The 18197-nt window shown below is 43.0% G+C and overlaps 1 protein-coding gene across 1 annotated transcript; it reads left to right on the top strand.

The window, feature by feature from the left end:
* Nucleotides 1-326: 326 nt before the first annotated feature.
* Nucleotides 327-11794, top strand: LOC148346921 (protein phosphatase 1 regulatory subunit 1B-like). Its single transcript, XM_088324098.1, has 5 exons — nt 327-569; nt 9594-9677; nt 9764-9839; nt 10235-10327; nt 11424-11794. Exons 1-5 carry the CDS (start codon nt 432-434, stop codon nt 11531-11533), a joined length of 501 nt encoding a protein of 166 aa, XP_088180224.1. The 5' UTR covers nt 327-431; the 3' UTR covers nt 11534-11794.
* The last annotated feature ends 6403 nt before the right edge of the window (nt 11795-18197 follow it).

Below are 18197 nucleotides of genomic sequence, written 5' to 3'. Positions count from 1 at the left end.
AGTCTTAAGGTAAATTTTTAACACTGATTTTGAATTTAGATTTTTTTTAATGAGTTTCATATGAAATTACCAATACAATTTTTTTCTGTTTTGCTATTTTTAAAATACATTTCTCGCTATAAAAGCACGTGTTCACTTTGACAAACGTTACCCACGTGAAAATCAGTAGTAAATTAAGCAAGTTATGATTTGTGTTCAATGTGTATCCATTGCCTTAACGGGGACGTTGACCCGACCAATATGGCTGCTATGAAGGCACGTCAGTTAGCGGGATGCTACAACGCGCTGACGTATCCGTGGAGCGCATGACAAGCCTTCACACGAACACGCGTAGCCGTGATTCTTCGTGAGGGAATGGGCACGCGTGGGAGTGAGACTGAGTGACAGCAGTGCAGCTTGGACTTTTTGGGTGACACGATTTTAGACATTTGATGATGGAAAATCTTCTTCCTGGAGGAATCGACGCGAATTTGGAACGAGAACGCGAAGACAGCGATGCAAGGAGGAAAATCCAGTTTTCTGTTCCTTCGGCAGTGCCCATCCAACTGGACCCGCGACAAGTGGAAATGGTAAGAATCTTGTACGCATGGGTGTAAACTGCCCGTTTTTAGGGGTGCACAAGCACCCCTGAATTCAATCACCAAGCACCCACAAAAAGTATAGCATTTTAAAAACTCCCCATTCCTTAATAAGGACAGGATAGGCTTAAATATGATAAGAAAATCCAAGATAAGAAAAAAAGTAAAACAAAACGAAATTGGGAAAGTACAGTATTTCTTGTGGGCAGCGCAGTGGTTAGCGCCTGTGCGGCACAGTTCTAAGGTCATGAGATCAAACCTCCTGTGTGGAGTTTGCATGTTCCCACCGTGCTTGCGTGGGTTTTCTCCGGGCATTTCGGTACCCTCCCACATTCCAAAAACATGTATGTCAGGTTAATTGGCCGGTCCAAATTCTCCCAAGGTGTGAATGAGCGAGCGAATTGTCTGTCCCTGTGTGCCCTGCAACTGGCTGGCAACCAGTTCGGGCTGTCCCGTGCCCACTACCCGAGGATGGCTGGGATGGGCTCGAGCACCCCCACGACCCTACTGAGGACAAGCGGTGCAGATAATGGATGGATGGAAGGACGGGAGTATTTCTGGTGTAGATTTTCTATGATATATCTGGAGAATTACTGCAGTTGTATTTTTTTGTAGTATTTCTATGGTAGATTGTTTGTAATATATCTCTAGTATTACTGTAATGGTATTTTTGTAGTATTTCTAAAGTCATAATTTTGTAGTTTCACTGTCGTTTTATTATTTGTTGTATTTTATGTAGAATTTTTGCAGTTGTATTTTATGTAGAATTTTTGCAGTTGTATTTTTGTGGTATTGCCATTGTATAATCTTTGCAGTATATCGGTTGTATGATTGTAGTACCTTAGTTGTATTTTGTCGTATTTCTACAGTGGTATTTTTGTGGTATTTCTGCAGTCAGATTTTTATAGTATTTCTGTAGTATTTTTATAATATTAATGTAATTTTACTTTGAAGTGTTTTACATACATTATTTCTGTAGTAGTATTTTTGTAGTATTTCCATTGTAGAATATATCTGTAGTATTTTCGTTGTATTACTGTAGCTGTATTTTTGTCGTAATACTTATGTAACAGTATTTTTTCATCATAGTGTTATTGTAGTGGCATCTTTGTAGTATTTCTTTAGTACTTTTTAACATAACTGTAGTTGTATTTCTGTAGAATTTCCATTGTAATATTTCTGTAATATCAGTTTTGTATCATAGTATTACTGTAGAATAGAAGAATAAAATTTACTTTTATTGTCATTCTTTGTAACCATGCACTCAGAACGAAATGTCGATACACCTGACCCGTATAGTTAAACAGTAGCGAGCCGATGCAGCCGCATTAGGTGACCAAACCCCCCAATTCCAACCCTTAATGCCAAGCGCCAAGCAGGGCGGCAATGAGTACCAATGTTGTAAGTGTTAGGTATGACTCGGCCGAGGCTTGAACCAGCGACCTCCCAGTCTTGGAGCGGGCGCCCTACCATCTAGGCTACCGAGCTGTAGTAGTATTTTTTTGAAGAAAAAGTGTAATTTTACAAAGACCCAAAGTGATTTTCCCTCACTACTTTGGCTAGCTTTTCGCAAAGAATGAAAAAAAGTAAAACAAAAAAAAGGAAAGAAAACATGAGGAAAAAGGAAACAAAGAGAGAAATATGAAAAACAAAAAAAAGAGAAAATGGGATTTTTTGCAGTTGTATTTTTGTGGTATTGCCATTGTATATAACAAAAAAGGAAATAAAAGAAAATAGAAACAAGGAAATGAAGGTAAAATATAAAGAAGGTCAGAAAAGGGCAAAAAAAAAAAAGATTGAAATTTTTTTTTTTAGAAAGATTGGCCTTGAAAGTTCCCGAAAAGTGCGTCAAAATCTGTGAAAAAGAATGCGAGTAAAAATGGACAAATGAACACGTCAAAAATGAAAGGACTCTTTTGGAACAAAATATTTCATCTCTAACCAAAATGACTTAAGCAAAAATGCATTGATTTCAATTGGGTTCATTATAAACCCCACTCATGGAAGATTGTATGTTCTGGTAGGTCATGCACCCAATGGTTAAGTGAACTTTGAGTCATCCTTTTTGTTGATCATCATGTTGCCCCCATGCCCCCGCATCGAACTGACCGCGCTTACATAACATGTAAAAGTCCTTGATTTTTGAAGTATTAACGTTTGTTGGCACGGACATCGCTGGGATTAATCCGAGCCACGCAAGCCTGACTTTTTGAGACTCTTTGAAGTGATGAGGTATCAAAAGGAGCAGACGAGGGATTAAGATTAGTAATTTTACAAAATGAGATCATGTGCCATCATGGTAATATCGGACGCAGACTAAAAGTAGGTCGTTTTTGGCTTTCCAATTTGGCTTTGTTTTCAAATTAAACCTTCAGGTCAAGTCAAGTCACTTTTATTCGTATAGCCCTTAATCACAAGGAGTCTGAAATGGCTTCACAGTCCACATATTATTGCAAACTACAGACTATTATTACACCATCCCCTGATCTAAAACATACATGAGAGCAAGGAAAAACTCATAACCTCAACATGAAGAAAATGAAGAAACCTTGGGAAGGGACCGCACATGAGGTAATCCTCCTTCCAGGATGACCAGGCTGCAATGGATGTTGCAATAACAAATGATACACAGATATTGTCAACAGGAAATATAGGTCATTCATAAGCTAGAGAATTGAAGTTTGATTTAAGCCTAGATTTAAACACTTCCACCGAGGTTGCAGATGATCAAATCTCAGGGGGCAGAGCATTCCACCACACCAAGGCCCGAATGGAGAACCCTCTCTAACCTGCGGTTCTCTTCTTGGCTCTTGGGATCACTGGTAGACCAGCATTTTCAGAGCGAAGGCTTCGGACCGGAACATAGGGGGAAACCAAATCTGAAAGATATGAGGGAGCATGCATCCATGTAGATTTTGTATGCTACCAAGAGAACCTTAAAATCACATCTTAAGCTGACAGGGAGCCAATCCAGTTTAGATGAAATCGGGGTAATCTGATTAAGCTTTCTTCTCTTAGTTAATATCCTTGCTACAGCATTTTGTACCAGCTGCATGCTCTTGACCCTAGACTTTGGGTGACCGGAGAGTTGTACATTACAGTAATCAAGACGGGAGGTAACAAACGCATGGATTATAATGTCAGCATCAGACTGGGACAACATAGAGCAAACCTTTGCTATGTAGCGTAGATGGAAAAAACCTGTTCTAGTAATATTCTTAACGTTTAACTGAAAGGACAGATTAGGGTCAAATATGACACCTAGATTTTTGATTGAGTCACTCTGGGTGATATTACATTTGTCAATGCTTAAAGCAGTGTTTGAGAACAAGAGATTGCATTTAGATGGACCAATAATGTGACATTTTGGTGTTTTTTTTTAGAGTTAAGGCGCAAGAAGTTGAGTGACATCCACTCTTTTATCTCAGTGAGGCAGGCCTCCCAAGTTTCCACAGTTTAGTGGGGCAGATTCCTCCATTGGAAGATACAGTTGTGTGTCATCTGCGTAGCAATGGAGACTGTCATTATTTTTGCAAATAATATGACCTAATTTAAATGTTGAAAAGAAGGGGACTAAGTACTGAACCCTGCGGAACACCACAGGTAACACTAAAGGGCTCAGATGTCATTGCATGCCATATTTAACACAAGAGGTAGGATCTGAACCACAAGAGGACGGTTCTTGAGAGACCAATACATTTTTCCAGTCGGTTTGGTAAGCGTGTAATGTCCAGCAGCAGCAACAGTGATGAAGCGCCAGTAGAAGATCATTGGTTACCTGGCTGTCTCAGTAGAGTAATTGGCCCTGAATCCTGATTTTATATATTCAAAAAGACTATTCTCTGACACAAAATCATTCATCTGCTGTGCCACAAAATTTTCAAGTACTATAGAGAGAAATGGTAGGTTTGACACAGGTCTTTAAATAAATAAGCTGTCTGGGTCAAGGTTTTGTAGTTTAAGTGTAGGTTTAATAACAGCGGAGTTAAAATCCGCTTAAACAACACCGTTGATAATATTTAGAAGTGAAGGTTTAAGGACCCCGAAAATTCCTTGGTTTAGCGAACCTGGAAGTGAATCAAACATTTGGTTTGGCCGTACTCACCACCTGTGTAAGATTTTCAAGTGACAGATCACTATATCTTTCAAGAAATAATTTTTTTTCAAAAAGATACGATGCCAAGTCAGGGTTAGGGATTGAACATGAACTTCAACTCAGAGTGTCATAAATCTGTGTTAGGGGTTCAAATTAGTTTTAAATGAGGCTTAGGATTTCAAACTGTAGCATCAAATATGAACCAGGGTTTCCAACTAATAGTAAATCCATGAGTACAATTTCAAGGCTGAGTTAAAGGTAGGGTGCGTAGTTTCAAGTGTCCGTAAGGGTGGGGTGCGGTATTTGAAAACTTAATGCTGCAATCATGACTTTGGGCCAGGGGATGGCAGTAGATTAACACATGATTTGCATGCTAGTACAAGGCATCTCTTAGACGAGCTCAAATAAACTCTTCTTTATTCCTATTTTTCTGGGTTTGCTCTGCCTCCAACAGGCTTGATAAAAGTGAGATCAACGCAGATAGGTGCAATGGAAAATAAAGCATAAGGGCTCTTTGAACTCAGTTGGGCATTGTTAACACATACTTGATAGAGAAAATATTTAACTTTCAACTTTGTATGGACACATCAAACAACCAATCTTTAAAAAGTTGAAAATTAGATATTTTCTCCATCAGGTATGTGTTAACAATGCCCAACTCAGTTCAAGGAGGCTTTATTGTTAGGGTGTGGTGGGCCTCCGTCCATCCGAGGGCGCCTAATGGGGTTGTAATTGGGACAGTTATGTCCAATCACCCAACACCTAATCGTCTCTAATTAGCCCGGTTCCTTTAAGGACACTTTGGACAGAGCCCGTTGTTCGGTCGTTTTCATTTTTCACCATCAACTATCACTGTCACTGTTTCCAGTTTTCATCCCGAGTTGTGAGGTTTGGTTTTTGTTTCCCGTTCTGACATTTTTTTTTAAAATAACAATTTCTTTGTTACCTTACTGAGGATGCTGTAATCAAATGTTACTTTTGAGTACCTTGCTATGTTTCCTGCTCTTTAGGTCCACTGCAAAAGCTCGACATTTATATTTATTTTTCCACTGCATCTATCTGCTTTTAACTTACTTTTACCTTTGGTTTTCTGTCCATGAAGCGCATTACGCTGGAGGGAAGGAGGTTTGGGGCTCGGGGGGAGGAATGTGATATCACACACATGGTGGTGGTTTTCTTTTATTCTAGGATGAAAATGATGAAAGTAAAATAAGGGCTGTTCCAAATACAGTACAAATGACACTCCAAACCTAAAAACAAAAAAGGAAGAGTTTATTAGAATGCAAAAGATTCCACATACTTGCACGTGCAACAAAGCGAGCTTAGCAAGAAGGATATTTTGTGGTTTTTTTTTTGCGGCCCTTAGTTGTAAAAATCTCATCTCATCTCATTAGATGCACCGCTTATCCTCAGTAGGGTCACGGAAGTGCTGGAGCCCATCCCAGCAATCAGTGGGCAGGGGACACCCTGAACTGGTTGCCAGCCAATCGCAGGGCACACAGGGACAGACAACTCGCTCGCTCATTTACACCTATTGACAATTTGGACCGGCCAATCCACCTGAAATGCATGTCCTTGGAATGTGGGAGGAAACGGGAGTGCCCGGAGGAAACCCACGCAACCATGGGGAGAACATACAAACTCCGCACAGGAAGTCTGGTAGCTGGATTTAAACCCACACAGGAGGTTCTCAAGACCTTAGAACTGTGCCGCACACGCGCTAACCACTGCGCCGCCGTGCTGCCTTGTAAAAATCTTAATTAGTGAAAAATAACAAAAACAATAATAAGCAAAAATACATGAATTATTACATTAACATTAATTTTTGAAATACTCATAGGTCGAGAAATTTGTATTTATTTTACCTAAATGTAAAGCTCAAATCATATACCATTTACCAGGCATGTCCAAAGTCATGGCCTGTGATCAAATTTTTACAATTGTTCAAAATCAATATCACCATTTAGCCAGAAGATGGCCTTTAGCAACCTTGATCTTGGCTTTCTGTGGGTATTTTAGCGCACCTCATTTCCGACATGGCGACTGTAAGTAAAAAAAGGAAAGTGGAGGATTTTTTTGGAGTATTTTTTTTTCTTGATAAGAGGCGCTGCCACAAGAAACAAACTGACTGCTAAAGGCTAACTGGATATGAATGCTGTGAAAAGGTGAAGCAACTGAAAAATATTTTAATGGCACAGCAGCACTTTTTTACAAGACCCTGCTAATCAAATAAAAATGCTACAAAAGCCAGGTATGAATAAAGTAATATTCACTGCTCTGTCAGTAACCGGCACAAAAATACAAATATCCTTGATATGAGAATCTGCATTCCATGAACATTGAATAAAAGAAGCTGCTAATGCCTGTTGCTTAGGTTCTGCCAGTTACAGCTAACAACCCCTCAAAGCTAGTGTGAGCGTCTGAGATGTTGCTAATATTGTGCTAGTCAACCCTAAGCAATGCTAGATGATACAAATACTAAAGCTAACAGTTTACCACTGAGCTAAATATATCCTTTATATAAGAAAGAATTATTGTTGCAGTGTATATTTTGCACCCTTTTTTAAATATTTAATTTTTTTAACTTGAGAAGATTGATGCTCGAAGATGCCTCGGCAGCGCTTGCCCCTATTATTCAGGAGAAACAATAATTATTCAAGGAATAGACATTTACAAAGTGCTGCTGGACAACATCATCTACCCTATCTACGTTTTGGAGTTTGGCTGTAGGGAGTTTGTTGGAAGATCCATCCAAAGCCTCTTTTGGAAAATTCGAGTGATAGGAACAAAACTGCGTGGCAGAAGAGGCGGAAACAGACAGCTTCTGGCTGTGGTTGAGAAGAAAGGACAGGCCGTGGATCAGATAGGGGTCCTAGAGTTAGCTGGAGGGGTCGGCAGGGAGACATCCCTGGTGTTGCTCCACCAATATGAGACGTTCTGGGATGAATGGGGCGAAACATCAATGAAAGGTAACTCCCGGCTGATCAACCTGCACTCCTGTGTTTCCCCCTTCTATTGCACCGGCAGAGTTGCGTCAGGCAGAAACGCCTTGCAAGTCGTTCTCATCTGTGCTCTTATCTAGGCACCTTCAGTAACCTATAGTTTCTATTTTTGCAAAAGTGGGCTAAATTGACTTCTGAGAAAAAAATAATAGTAGGGATTTCCTGTCATTTATTCAATCGAAAAGTGCATCGCTCATCCGCGACACAGTTGTAAGGCCATGGTTTCAAGACCAGCAACCTGCCTCCCTGTGTGGTGTTTGCATGTTTTTCCCGTGCCTGCGTGGGTTTCCTCCGGACACTTCAGTTTCTTCTAACATTCCAAAAACATGTGTAGCAGGTTTATTGATAACTCAGCATGTTCTTTGGGTATGAGTGAGCTTATGAATGGTTGTCTGTCTCTGTGTGCCCTGCGACTGGCTGGCAACCAATTCAGGGTTTCCCCTGCCCACTGCCCAAAGATAGCTGAAATGGGCCCAGCACCCCCGAGACCCTACTGTGGATAAGTGGTGCAGATGGATTAATTCAACTGAAAATAATTGTTTTTATAGAATTGGATTGAAATGCAATAATTTGCAAAAATCTGTTTACTACGAACAACACTTTCTTCAAGGAAATGTATTGTACAGTTTCTGGTGAATCATATAATAATGTATCAAAATCATCTAAGGGGCTGTAGAGAACCTTCGCGCCGACTACATTTGGCTGATGGGCCTTGACTTTGACATATGTGATGAACAGAGTTAATCCGACCACAGACCAAAAACCAAATGATTGCGACATTCCTCGTTGGCTGATTTGATCTGGACCAAAGCACCATCTCGTGTCGAACAATTCATTTCGCTTGTGATAAAGTCACTGATTCCTTTGCATCTTTGTTGTAATCAAAATTGTTTTCATAGTTATTGGATTTACGTGAACTTTGCATAGAAATCCTTCGAAGTCGCCCCGAGCATGCGTGGGAGGCAAAAGCAGAGAAAACAAGATGCTGCCCACGTATTAACCCACACTGTTGGCTGCTATTGGCTGGCCAGCACTGCCTCATTTGCATTATGTTACAAAACAGAAGTGGTCATGACTCCTCTACATGCTCTCACTCTTTCCCATGTTCAACCAAACAACCAATCATCTGACTAATATTGTGTTTTAAGAGCAGGTCCCACAAAGTGAAGTGAAGGCCACTTAACATGTACTCAGTTGCATAACACTCAATCGTGGTTGTGAATCACTCACCCTCTCTCTTGCACAATAACCAGAAGATCAATAGTTTGGCCTTGGTGTTTTGTATTCAAAATAACTAAAGCTAAGCACATTTCAAGTACTTCCTGTTTCAAAAGCAGGACCTTGTAGAAGGAACAACCTTGCACATATATATATATACTTGTTTTTTTCATTCCATTAGTTGTTTGGCACATTGGTTGGTTAGTGCTGGAGGTTTTTCCTTCTTTGGACAAGCATTGGGAATCAAACCAGTGATATTTGATTTAAAAAAACAGTGTGTTGTGCTTTTGCGGTGGACCCTAACGCAGGAAGCAGCAAAAGGTACTTAAAAACAGATGACATGCAATAACAAAAGAATCAACTAAGTAACAAACAAACAGTCAAAAACAACAATGAAGCGGTCAGAATGGGGTAAAAAAAAAAAACCTTCCCAAATCAGAATGTCACTGGTAAAAGGTGATCGTAAAATCACCTTACCCTTGGTGAGGTATAAAAAGTCTTTATGAAGGGCCAGCCACATTAGGGACATGTGTGTGGTGATTGGACACACCTGTCCCAATTACAAACCGATTAGGTGCCCTCTGGTGGACAGAGGCGCGCCACACTCTAAAACAGTGTAAATTATTTGGCCACTAGCTGTTAATGTGCTATCTCTACTGTATCACTGTAAATGACAAAATTGTCAAACTCTTTGTTCAGATTCGACGTCGGAGGCCCACGCCTGCCACCCTCTTTCGATTGGGGGACCCACCATCACCAGAAGAAGACGTTGGGTCCCATCAGGTACACCAGTCCGACACCATTTAGCAATCTCCTCCTCCAAGCTGTGGTAACACATTGTACTGTCGTCTTCCTTGTTCTTGCTTCAGTGGGGACTAGGTGAAAATGGAGTCCTAAGAACCAAAATAAAGACATCAAGTACCTACCAGCCACCCTCACTGAGAGGTCAGTAGGCCCAACGTTCTCCACATTAGTCTCGTACAATTATGTAACAAATGCTGTTGCAAAAAGTGACGTATTGTCCCAAAAAAGCCATGTGTGTGCGGGTGGATGCAGAGGCAGCTGTGAGTTTGCTCAGGATCATCCCGGATTATGGGATAGACTCACAGCTGTGGCAACGTGGCCTCCCGCAAAAGGAATATTGTCATAGTAACAAACCATTTACTGTAAACGCTATTATTAACTACGGTTCGTAAGGTTCAAAGTTGCAATTGTGCCTTAGCACGTGTTGCTACATTCTAAATAAACTTTATCTAAAATTACACTTAGAGAATGTTTGTCAACTGTTTTTTTTGATAATCAGACATGCCTTTATTTTCATTAATGAAAATAAATTCTAGCTGTGCAAAGAATGGCCCAGGCCCATCTATCTTCCATAGATGTAAGATCTGTGGACCAGGAAGACCCACCTTCAGGAGAAGAAGAGGAAACAGGTAAGTGCACTGTTAGAAAAATATGTAGAATGGAGACTCAAAAACTGAAACAAACAGCAGTATAATCACTTGTATAACAATTAATCACAGAGTTACAAAGCACTGCACAGTCCACTAATATGGTAGATACCACATAATCATCCATATTAATCTAGGGCTCGGCTGTATGGACTTTTGAGGCTGATTTTTGGCAGAATACCAGAACATATTACTGATTTTTCCCCAATATTACAATTTCTTTTTCTTATTTTGAAAAAAAAGGTGTCTGTCATAAAGAGTTTATTTACGACCCTTAACTGTGTTCCACAGTAATGGTGAGTTGAGTCCATTATGTTCAGTGCCTCAATGGCATACAGTAGGCTGCTCGAAACTGAATGTAAGATGTTTGGTACCTAACATTGTAGCAACCCTTGGACCCATTTGTGGACATTGGCATGCCTTTTTTGCCTGTGAGACCCTGGAAGTAGGTGGCAGGTATCGGCTAGTCAAGCTGAATGGGAGCAGTTTGGTGAGGCCATTAAAGGCAAACTCTGGGAGAAGATTATGGTGCATCATATGTGGTTTGCTGGAATCGACCCATGACATTCTATTGGCACTTCCTCAATTGAGGAATCAGTCTTGGGACTCCGAGGTTGGCTCTCCTATCCGCGGGGTTGAAGTCACTGAGGTAGTAAAATATTTTCAGTGGCAAGCCTCCAGGGGTGGACAAGATGAGGCCAGAGTTCATTAAGGTTCTGGATGATGTTGGACACTCCTCCGTTACATCCAATGGACATTGGAGACAGTTCCTATGGCAGACTCTGTTGTTCTGCCTTTTAAAGAAGCAGGACCAGAAGGCACGGAAGAAGAGTAATCTTCCTAGCCTCCCTTTTAAGATGTATTCATGGGTACTGGAGATCAGGGTCTGTGAGGAAGTTAAATTTCAGATTCAGGAAGGCAGTGGAACATTGGATGAGCTCTACTCGCTCTCCAGGGTCCTCGAGGGTGCCTAATCAGTCTACATGTGTTTTGTGGACTTACAGAAGACATTTGCCTATACTAAACATTAACCAAATGTCCTCAGTATGATCATCATTTAAATTATCTCTCTTTACAGATGCTATAATACCAAACAAAGAACAGAGGTTTCTATCACTGTCGCCGGATAAGCTGCAACCAAAAGATGAGGCCAACGCAGGAGAACTGAGTCAAATCTCTTTTGCATAAACACAAGGACAAGAGGTTTTTGTGTGTTGCGTGCTTTGAAATGTTATGTAAATAAGTATTCTGCCGTATGTGCAAGAACATCTCATTTGACGACTATCAGGTGGTGCTACTGGAACACACAGTCAAGCGTTCTTGTACATTTTTAGACAAATAATACTTGTGATGGTTTGTCCATTGGGCTTTTAACACATGTATCCTGTACCGTCTTATTTCACTTATGCTTTGTGTTGATGGTTAATAAATCCTTCTTGAAGCACATAATGTAGTGTCTCTAATTAATGACACCCAAAATACTTGTATCCATCCATCCATCCATCCATCCATTGTTTTTCGCTTATCCGGAGTCGGGTTGCGTGGTAGCAGCCTTAACAGGGAAGCCCAGACGTCCCTATCTCCAGCCACTTCCTCCAGCTCATCTGACGGGATCCCGAGGCGTTCCCAGGCCAGCCTAGAGACATAGTCTCTCCAAGGTGTCCAGGGTCGCCCCCGGGGCTTCCTGCCGGTGGGACATGCCCGGAACGCTTCCTGAGGGAGGCGTCCAGGAGGCATCCTTATCAGATGCCCAAGCCACCTCAACTGGCTCCTCTCAATGCGGAGGAGCAGTGGCTCTACACAGAGTCTTTCCCGGATGACTGAGCTTCTCACCTTATGTATAAGGGAGAACACGAACACCCTGGAAAATCATTTCGGCCACTTGTATCCGAGATTGTGTTCTTTCGGTCATAAACCAAAGTTCATGAACATAGGTGAGGGTAGTTACGTAGATCGACCGGTAGATCGAGAGCTTTGCCTTTCGGCTCAGCTCCCTCTTCACCACGACGGACCGGTACAGAGTCCGAATGACGGCAGACGCTGCACCGGGGCGGCAGTAGCACAGGAGGTAGAGCGATCGTTTTAGGATTAAGGGATCTCAGTTCGAATCCCCTCTTGTCCGTGTTACATGTCGAAGTGTCCTTGGGTAAGACACTGAACCCCCAATACCCCCAATAAGCAGGTTAGCGCCTTACATGGCTGCACAGATCACGGCCGCTATTGGGAAATGTGAAGCACAATGTAAAGTGCCTTGGGAAGTCATTGACTTGAAAAGCGCTATATAAATGCAGGTCATTTCATTTCATTTCATCTGTCGATCTCCCGTTCCATCCTACCCCCACTCATGAACAAGACCCCAAGATACTTAAACTCCTCCACTTGGGGCAAGATCTCATCCCCAACCCAGAGGGAGCATGCCACCCTTTTCCGGCTGAGTACCATGGTCTCGGATTTAGAGGTGCTGATCCTCATTCCGGCCTCTTTACACTCAGCTGCGAATCGCTCCAGTGAGAGCTGAAGATCACGACCTGAGGACTCCACCGGACTCCATCCCCACCAAAGCTGCGCCTAGAAATTCTGTCCATAAAAGTTATGAAGGGGTTAGCGCGTGTGCTGCACAGTTCTAAGGTCTTGGGAACCTCCTGTGTGGGTTCAAATCCAGCTACCGGACTTCCTGTGCGGAGTTTGTATGTTCTCCCCGTGCTTGCGTGGGTTTCCTCCGGGCACTCTGGTCTCCTCCCACATTCCAAAGACATGCATTTCAGGTGGATTGGCCGGTCCAAATTGTCCCTAGGTGTGAATGAGCGAGCGAGTTGTCTGTCCCTGTGTGCCCTGCGATTGGCTGGCAACCTGTTCAGGGTGTCCCCTGTCCACTGATTGCTGGGATGGGCTCCAGCACCCCCGCGACCCTACTGAGGATAAGCGGTGCAGCTAATGATGAGATGAAAAGTTATGAACAGAATCGGTGACAAAAGGCAGCCCTGGCGGAGTCCAACTATCACCGGGAACGATTCCGACTGACTGTCGGCAATGCAGACCAGACTCTGGCTCCGGGCATACATGGACCGCACAGCCCGGGTAAGACTGTGCGGTACCCCATACTCCTGAAGCACCCCCCACAGGGCTTCCCGAGGAACACGGTCAAATGCCTGAGGCTGGTCCATTGTTGCATGGCCGGGACGAAAACCACACTGATCCTCTTGAATCCGAGATTCGACTTCCTGGCGGACCCTTCTCTCCAGTACCCCTGAATAGACCTTACCAGGGAGGCTGAGAAGTGTGATTCCCCTGTAGTTGGAACACACTCCCCAGTCCCCCTACATCACGAGGGGAACCACCACCCCAGTCTGCCAGTCCAGACGCACTCTCCCCGATGTCCACGCGATGTTGGAGAGGCGTTTCAACCATGACGCGCCCACAACATCCTTAGTCTTAATGAACTCCGGGTGTATCTCATCGACTACTGGGGCCTTGCCACTGAGTAGCTTTTTGACCACCTCAGTGACTTCAACCCCAGAGATACGAGAGCGCAACTCAGAGTCCTCTGATTCTGCTTCACCAGAGGAAGACGTGTCAGTGGGATTGAGAAGGTCTTCGAAGTACTCTGCCCACCGATTTACAACGTCCCGGGTCGAGGTCTGCATACTTGCAATGATTTCAAAATAAATGAATGGCAAAATAATGTTTCTTTTACTTTATTGGCGTTTAGTACAATCAGGACAGAAGGAATTTTAATAATGGATTTTTTTCGGCATAAAAATGCAGTAAATAAACACAGTTCATGATACTTGCCTTGATGCAAAAAACAAAAATAAAGAACAAAACTATATTTTTGGTAGTACTTTATTGGTGTTTTAGTACAATAAAGACAAAAGGAATGTTCAATATATTATTTGTTTTTTCACATAGAAATGCAGTAAATAAATACAATTTATAATAGATACATTTACATTTCTTCAATACCTTACGAATACATTTTCATTTGTTACTTTACATTGTCATTTTTCCAAATACATATAATAGATGCTACACATATGCTTTATTTTAGGATAATAAAAAATGATTATATGAAACGTAACTTTTTTAAAGGGACATAGTGTAATATTACGCCGTTATATGTTGATTTATAATGTAGTGGAACAAAATCGAGTCCTGCAAAGCACAAGGGGAAAAAAATTCAAAGTAACTCTAAGTGACCCAACCGCACCCTTTTTTCCTTTAATTTTTTGTCCAAGTTTCACAAGTTTTTCCATCTTATCTAAAATAAATACAAATTTCTGGACCTCTGAATATGAAGAAAATGCACATTAGTATTGTAGTTTGTGTCACGGTCGCCATGGCTACCAGTCTGCCGCGCCCCCGAACTCAGCTGCAGCAGATCAGCTGATTGCTGGTCTGCTATTTAAGGCTGGATTTTGGGTTTGGCGGGCGCTGGCTCATTACACAATCCCAGGTCTGTTATGCCTTGTCCTGTTTTAGGTTTAAACATTTTCCGTCGGTTATGCCTTGTCCTGTTGAGTTCGTGCCGGAGGAACTCTGTATTGTTCTGTTTTGGTCCCGGAGTATTGGGCGACTTTTATTTTGTTAAATAAAACTTATGATCGTCAACGCATATGAGTTCTCCCTTCCTGCCTCCTGCCTCTGTTCTGGTCCGGTCACCCCTTCCACTCCACCACGCCACGTGACAGAATGAGCCAGCCACGACAAGAACTCAGCGAACGATCCCAGCGCGATTTGGGGAGACCTGGAGAACGCAGCTTGGCAAGCGCCCACTGAGTCCGACTTCGACTCCCTGCCCGTTCGAACCACGGCCCCGCCCGTCGTGGCCATTGCTGTGCCTCGGATGGGGTCCCGGGAGGAATTGACGCCTGCCTGTTCGACTCTCATGCCTGCCTGCCCGACTCCCGTGCCGATTGCCTGCTATTCAGTCTCCCCTGTGTGCCAGTCCGACTCCGACTCCCCTGCCTGCCGGGCCGACTCCGACTCCGCTGCCTGCCGGGCCGACTCCGACTCCGCTGCCTGCCGGGCCGACTCCGCTGCCTGCCGGGCCGACTCCGCTGCCTGCCAGTCTGACTCCGCTGCCTGCCAGTCCGACTCCGCTGCCTGCCAGTCCGACTCCGCTGCCTGCCAGTCCGACTCCGCTGCTCCTGTTTTGCCGGTTCTGATTTTGACTCTCTCCTGTTTTGCCGGTTCTGATTTTGACTCTCTCCTGTTTTGCCGGTCCTGATTTTGACTCTCGCCTGTTTTTGCCAATTTTGACTGTCCTCTGTGTTTGCCGGTTCTGAATCTCTGTCTGTCCTCTGTGTTTGCCGGTTCTGAATCTCTGTCTGTCCTCTGTGTTTGCCGGTTCTGATTCCCTGTCTGTCCTCTGTGTTTGCCGGTTCTGATTCCCTGTCTGTCCTCTGTGTTTGCCGGTTCTGATTCCCTGTCTGTCCTCTGTGTTTGCCGGTTCTGATTCCCTGTCTGTCCTCTGTGTTTGCCGGTTCTGATTCCCTGTCTGTCCTCTGTGTTTGCCGGTTCTGATTCCCTGTCTGTCCTCTGTGTTTGCCGGTTCTGATTCCCTGTCTGTCCTCGTGTTTGCCGGTTCTGATTCCCTGTCTGTCCTCGTGTTTGCCGGTCCAGTTTGCCTGCCGCCCCCCCCCCAACCCTGCCGAGCGTCGAACCATTCCGGGGCGTGAGGTAGTATTTTATTTTATTTTTTCCTTTTTTGGGGACCTCAGGAGCTGTCCCTTAAAGGGGGGGCTCTGTCACGGTCGCCATGGCTACCAGTCTGCCGCGCCCCTGATCAGCCTTAAATAGCAGATCAGCTGATTGCTGGTCTGCTATTTAAGGCTGGATTTTGGGTTTGGCGGGCGCTGGCTCATTACACAATCCCAGGTCTGTTATGCCTTGTCCTGTTTTAGGTTTAAACATTTTCCGTCGGTTATGCCTTGTCCTGTTGAGTTCGTGCCGGAGGAACTCTGTATTGTTCTGTTTTGGTCCCGGAGTATTGGGCGACTTTTATTTTGTTAAATAAAACTTATGATCGTCAACGCATATGAGTTCTCCCTTCCTGCCTCCTGCCTCAGTTCTGGTCCGGTCACCCCTTTCACTCCACCACGCCACGTGACAGTTGGTTTATTTTTGCTTCCTTTACAGATCAATAGTTATTTCTTAACCAACAATGGCTTTTTTTAATCACTAGCAGATGCTTAATAGTATACAATATCCCTATATACCAGGGGTCGCAGACCCTTTTCAACCTTTTTCAACCTTTTTGCTTTTTGAGAGCTACTTCTGTTACCAAATAGGGCAAAAGGCACTCCATTTGATAGGTGTTTCTAGAATAACAACTTGATATTACTATGCATTTATTGGGAGTAAGGTTGAATAGACTTAATCAACTATTAGAAAAAATATATATTTTACTAGAAAATCACAATGACCAAGCAGTAGTAATATATTTTCAGAACGAATCCGCGGGAGTATCATCTGTCCTTAAAGGACAGCCTGATGCCCACAGGCACCACGTTGGAGACCCCTGCTATAGACTCATCTGTGAGTTTTACTTTGGTCAAGATCCTGGTTAAGCAACCTGTGGCTGGAGAGCCGCATGCGGCACTTTAGCGTTGCCCTAGTGGCTCCCTAGATTTTTTTCAGAACTGAATGACAATAGAAATAGATGGAGGAGGTAAATATGAATAATATTTTGAAGATGGTTTTCTGTAGGAGGACAACCATGGCTTACTTATATATAATTATTAACGTATTATCATATCGGTGAGTTATGAATATTTATTACCGGTACCGTATAACATATAACATGTTGTTTTTACAGTAAACCACAAAGGGGCGCTCTAGGCTTGTGTTAGTCACTGTTGTGGGTGGACATTTTTTGAAGCGGAAGAAGAAAGCGGCTTATTGTCCGAATAGAAGGAGTTGTTCACCGGGAAAAGTGACACCGAGGATGAAGATTTCATTGGATTTAGTGATTAGGAGTGAAACTGGTTAAGGCGTCTGCGGCACAGTTCTGAGGTCATGGGATCAAATCCAGCTACAAGCCGTCCTGTGTGCTTGCGTGGGATTCCTCCGGGCACTCTGGTTTCCTCCCACGTTTCAGAAACATGCATATCAGGTTGATTAGCAGGTCCAAATTGTCCCTAAGTGTAAATGAGCGAGTGAGTTGTCTGTCCCTGTGTGCCCTGCGACTGGCTGGCAACCAGTTCAGGGTGTCCCCTGCCCACTGCCTGAAGATAGCTGGGATGGGCTCTAGCACCCCCGCGACCCTGCTGAAGATAAGTGGTGCAGGTAATGGTTTGAATGGATGAGAAATGCACTTGTGTTTAACATTGCTATACTGTACACTTATTCAGCCTCATTTTCTCTATTTTATTTTAATTTTAAATTGTCTTTCAAGGTGACATGAATGTTTTGGCTGTTGGATTTTATCAAATAAATTTCCCCCAAAAATGTGATTAACACTCCACGTACGACTATCTATGTCTTTTCCTTAATGATTATGGTTTTTTTTTAGGTGGTGCAACTTATAGTCCGGAAAATGCTGTAACTATTATATCACTTTCATGTATGATTCGCCACATTGTTTTATTTAAAAAAGGATTTATATAAGGCATTCATTTTTCTGAAGCGCTAAACATATTTGCTATTTGTTTTTGGGTTCAAGTTGGCTCTTTTAAAGTTTTAGGTTGCTGACCACTGGTCTGGTTGTAGTAGCTGTTTTTAGACAGCAGGTGACAATATGTAACAACATAACAAATACACAATCTCTTTTTTGTATCTGATTAAAAGAATGAACTGTGCAAAGGCACGTCAATTGAAGTAAACCCGATATTTTAGACAACAGCAACACTTA

This window comes from Urocampus carinirostris, chromosome 19, assembly GCF_059441175.1.
Source record: "Urocampus carinirostris isolate Australia breed hairy pipefish chromosome 19, RoL_Ucar_1.0, whole genome shotgun sequence".
Taxonomy (NCBI): Eukaryota; Metazoa; Chordata; class Actinopteri; order Syngnathiformes; family Syngnathidae; genus Urocampus; species Urocampus carinirostris.
The sequence above is the reverse complement of the archived record's forward strand: the minus strand, read 5'-3'. Positions and strand labels throughout refer to the sequence as shown.

What these genes read in the sequence shown, in the direction of transcription:
- LOC148346921 (XM_088324098.1), top strand. Translation starts at nt 432, where the DNA reads ATGATGGAAAATCTTCTTCCTGGAGGAATCGACGCGAATTTGGAACGA. An exon ending in ACCCGCGACAAGTGGAAATG is followed by an intron (nt 570 to 9,593) that starts GTAAGAATCTTG and finishes CTCTTTGTTCAG; the next exon opens with ATTCGACGTCGGAGGCCCAC. An exon ending in AGGAGAAGAAGAGGAAACAG is followed by an intron (nt 10,328 to 11,423) that starts GTAAGTGCACTG and finishes CTCTCTTTACAG; the next exon opens with ATGCTATAATACCAAACAAA.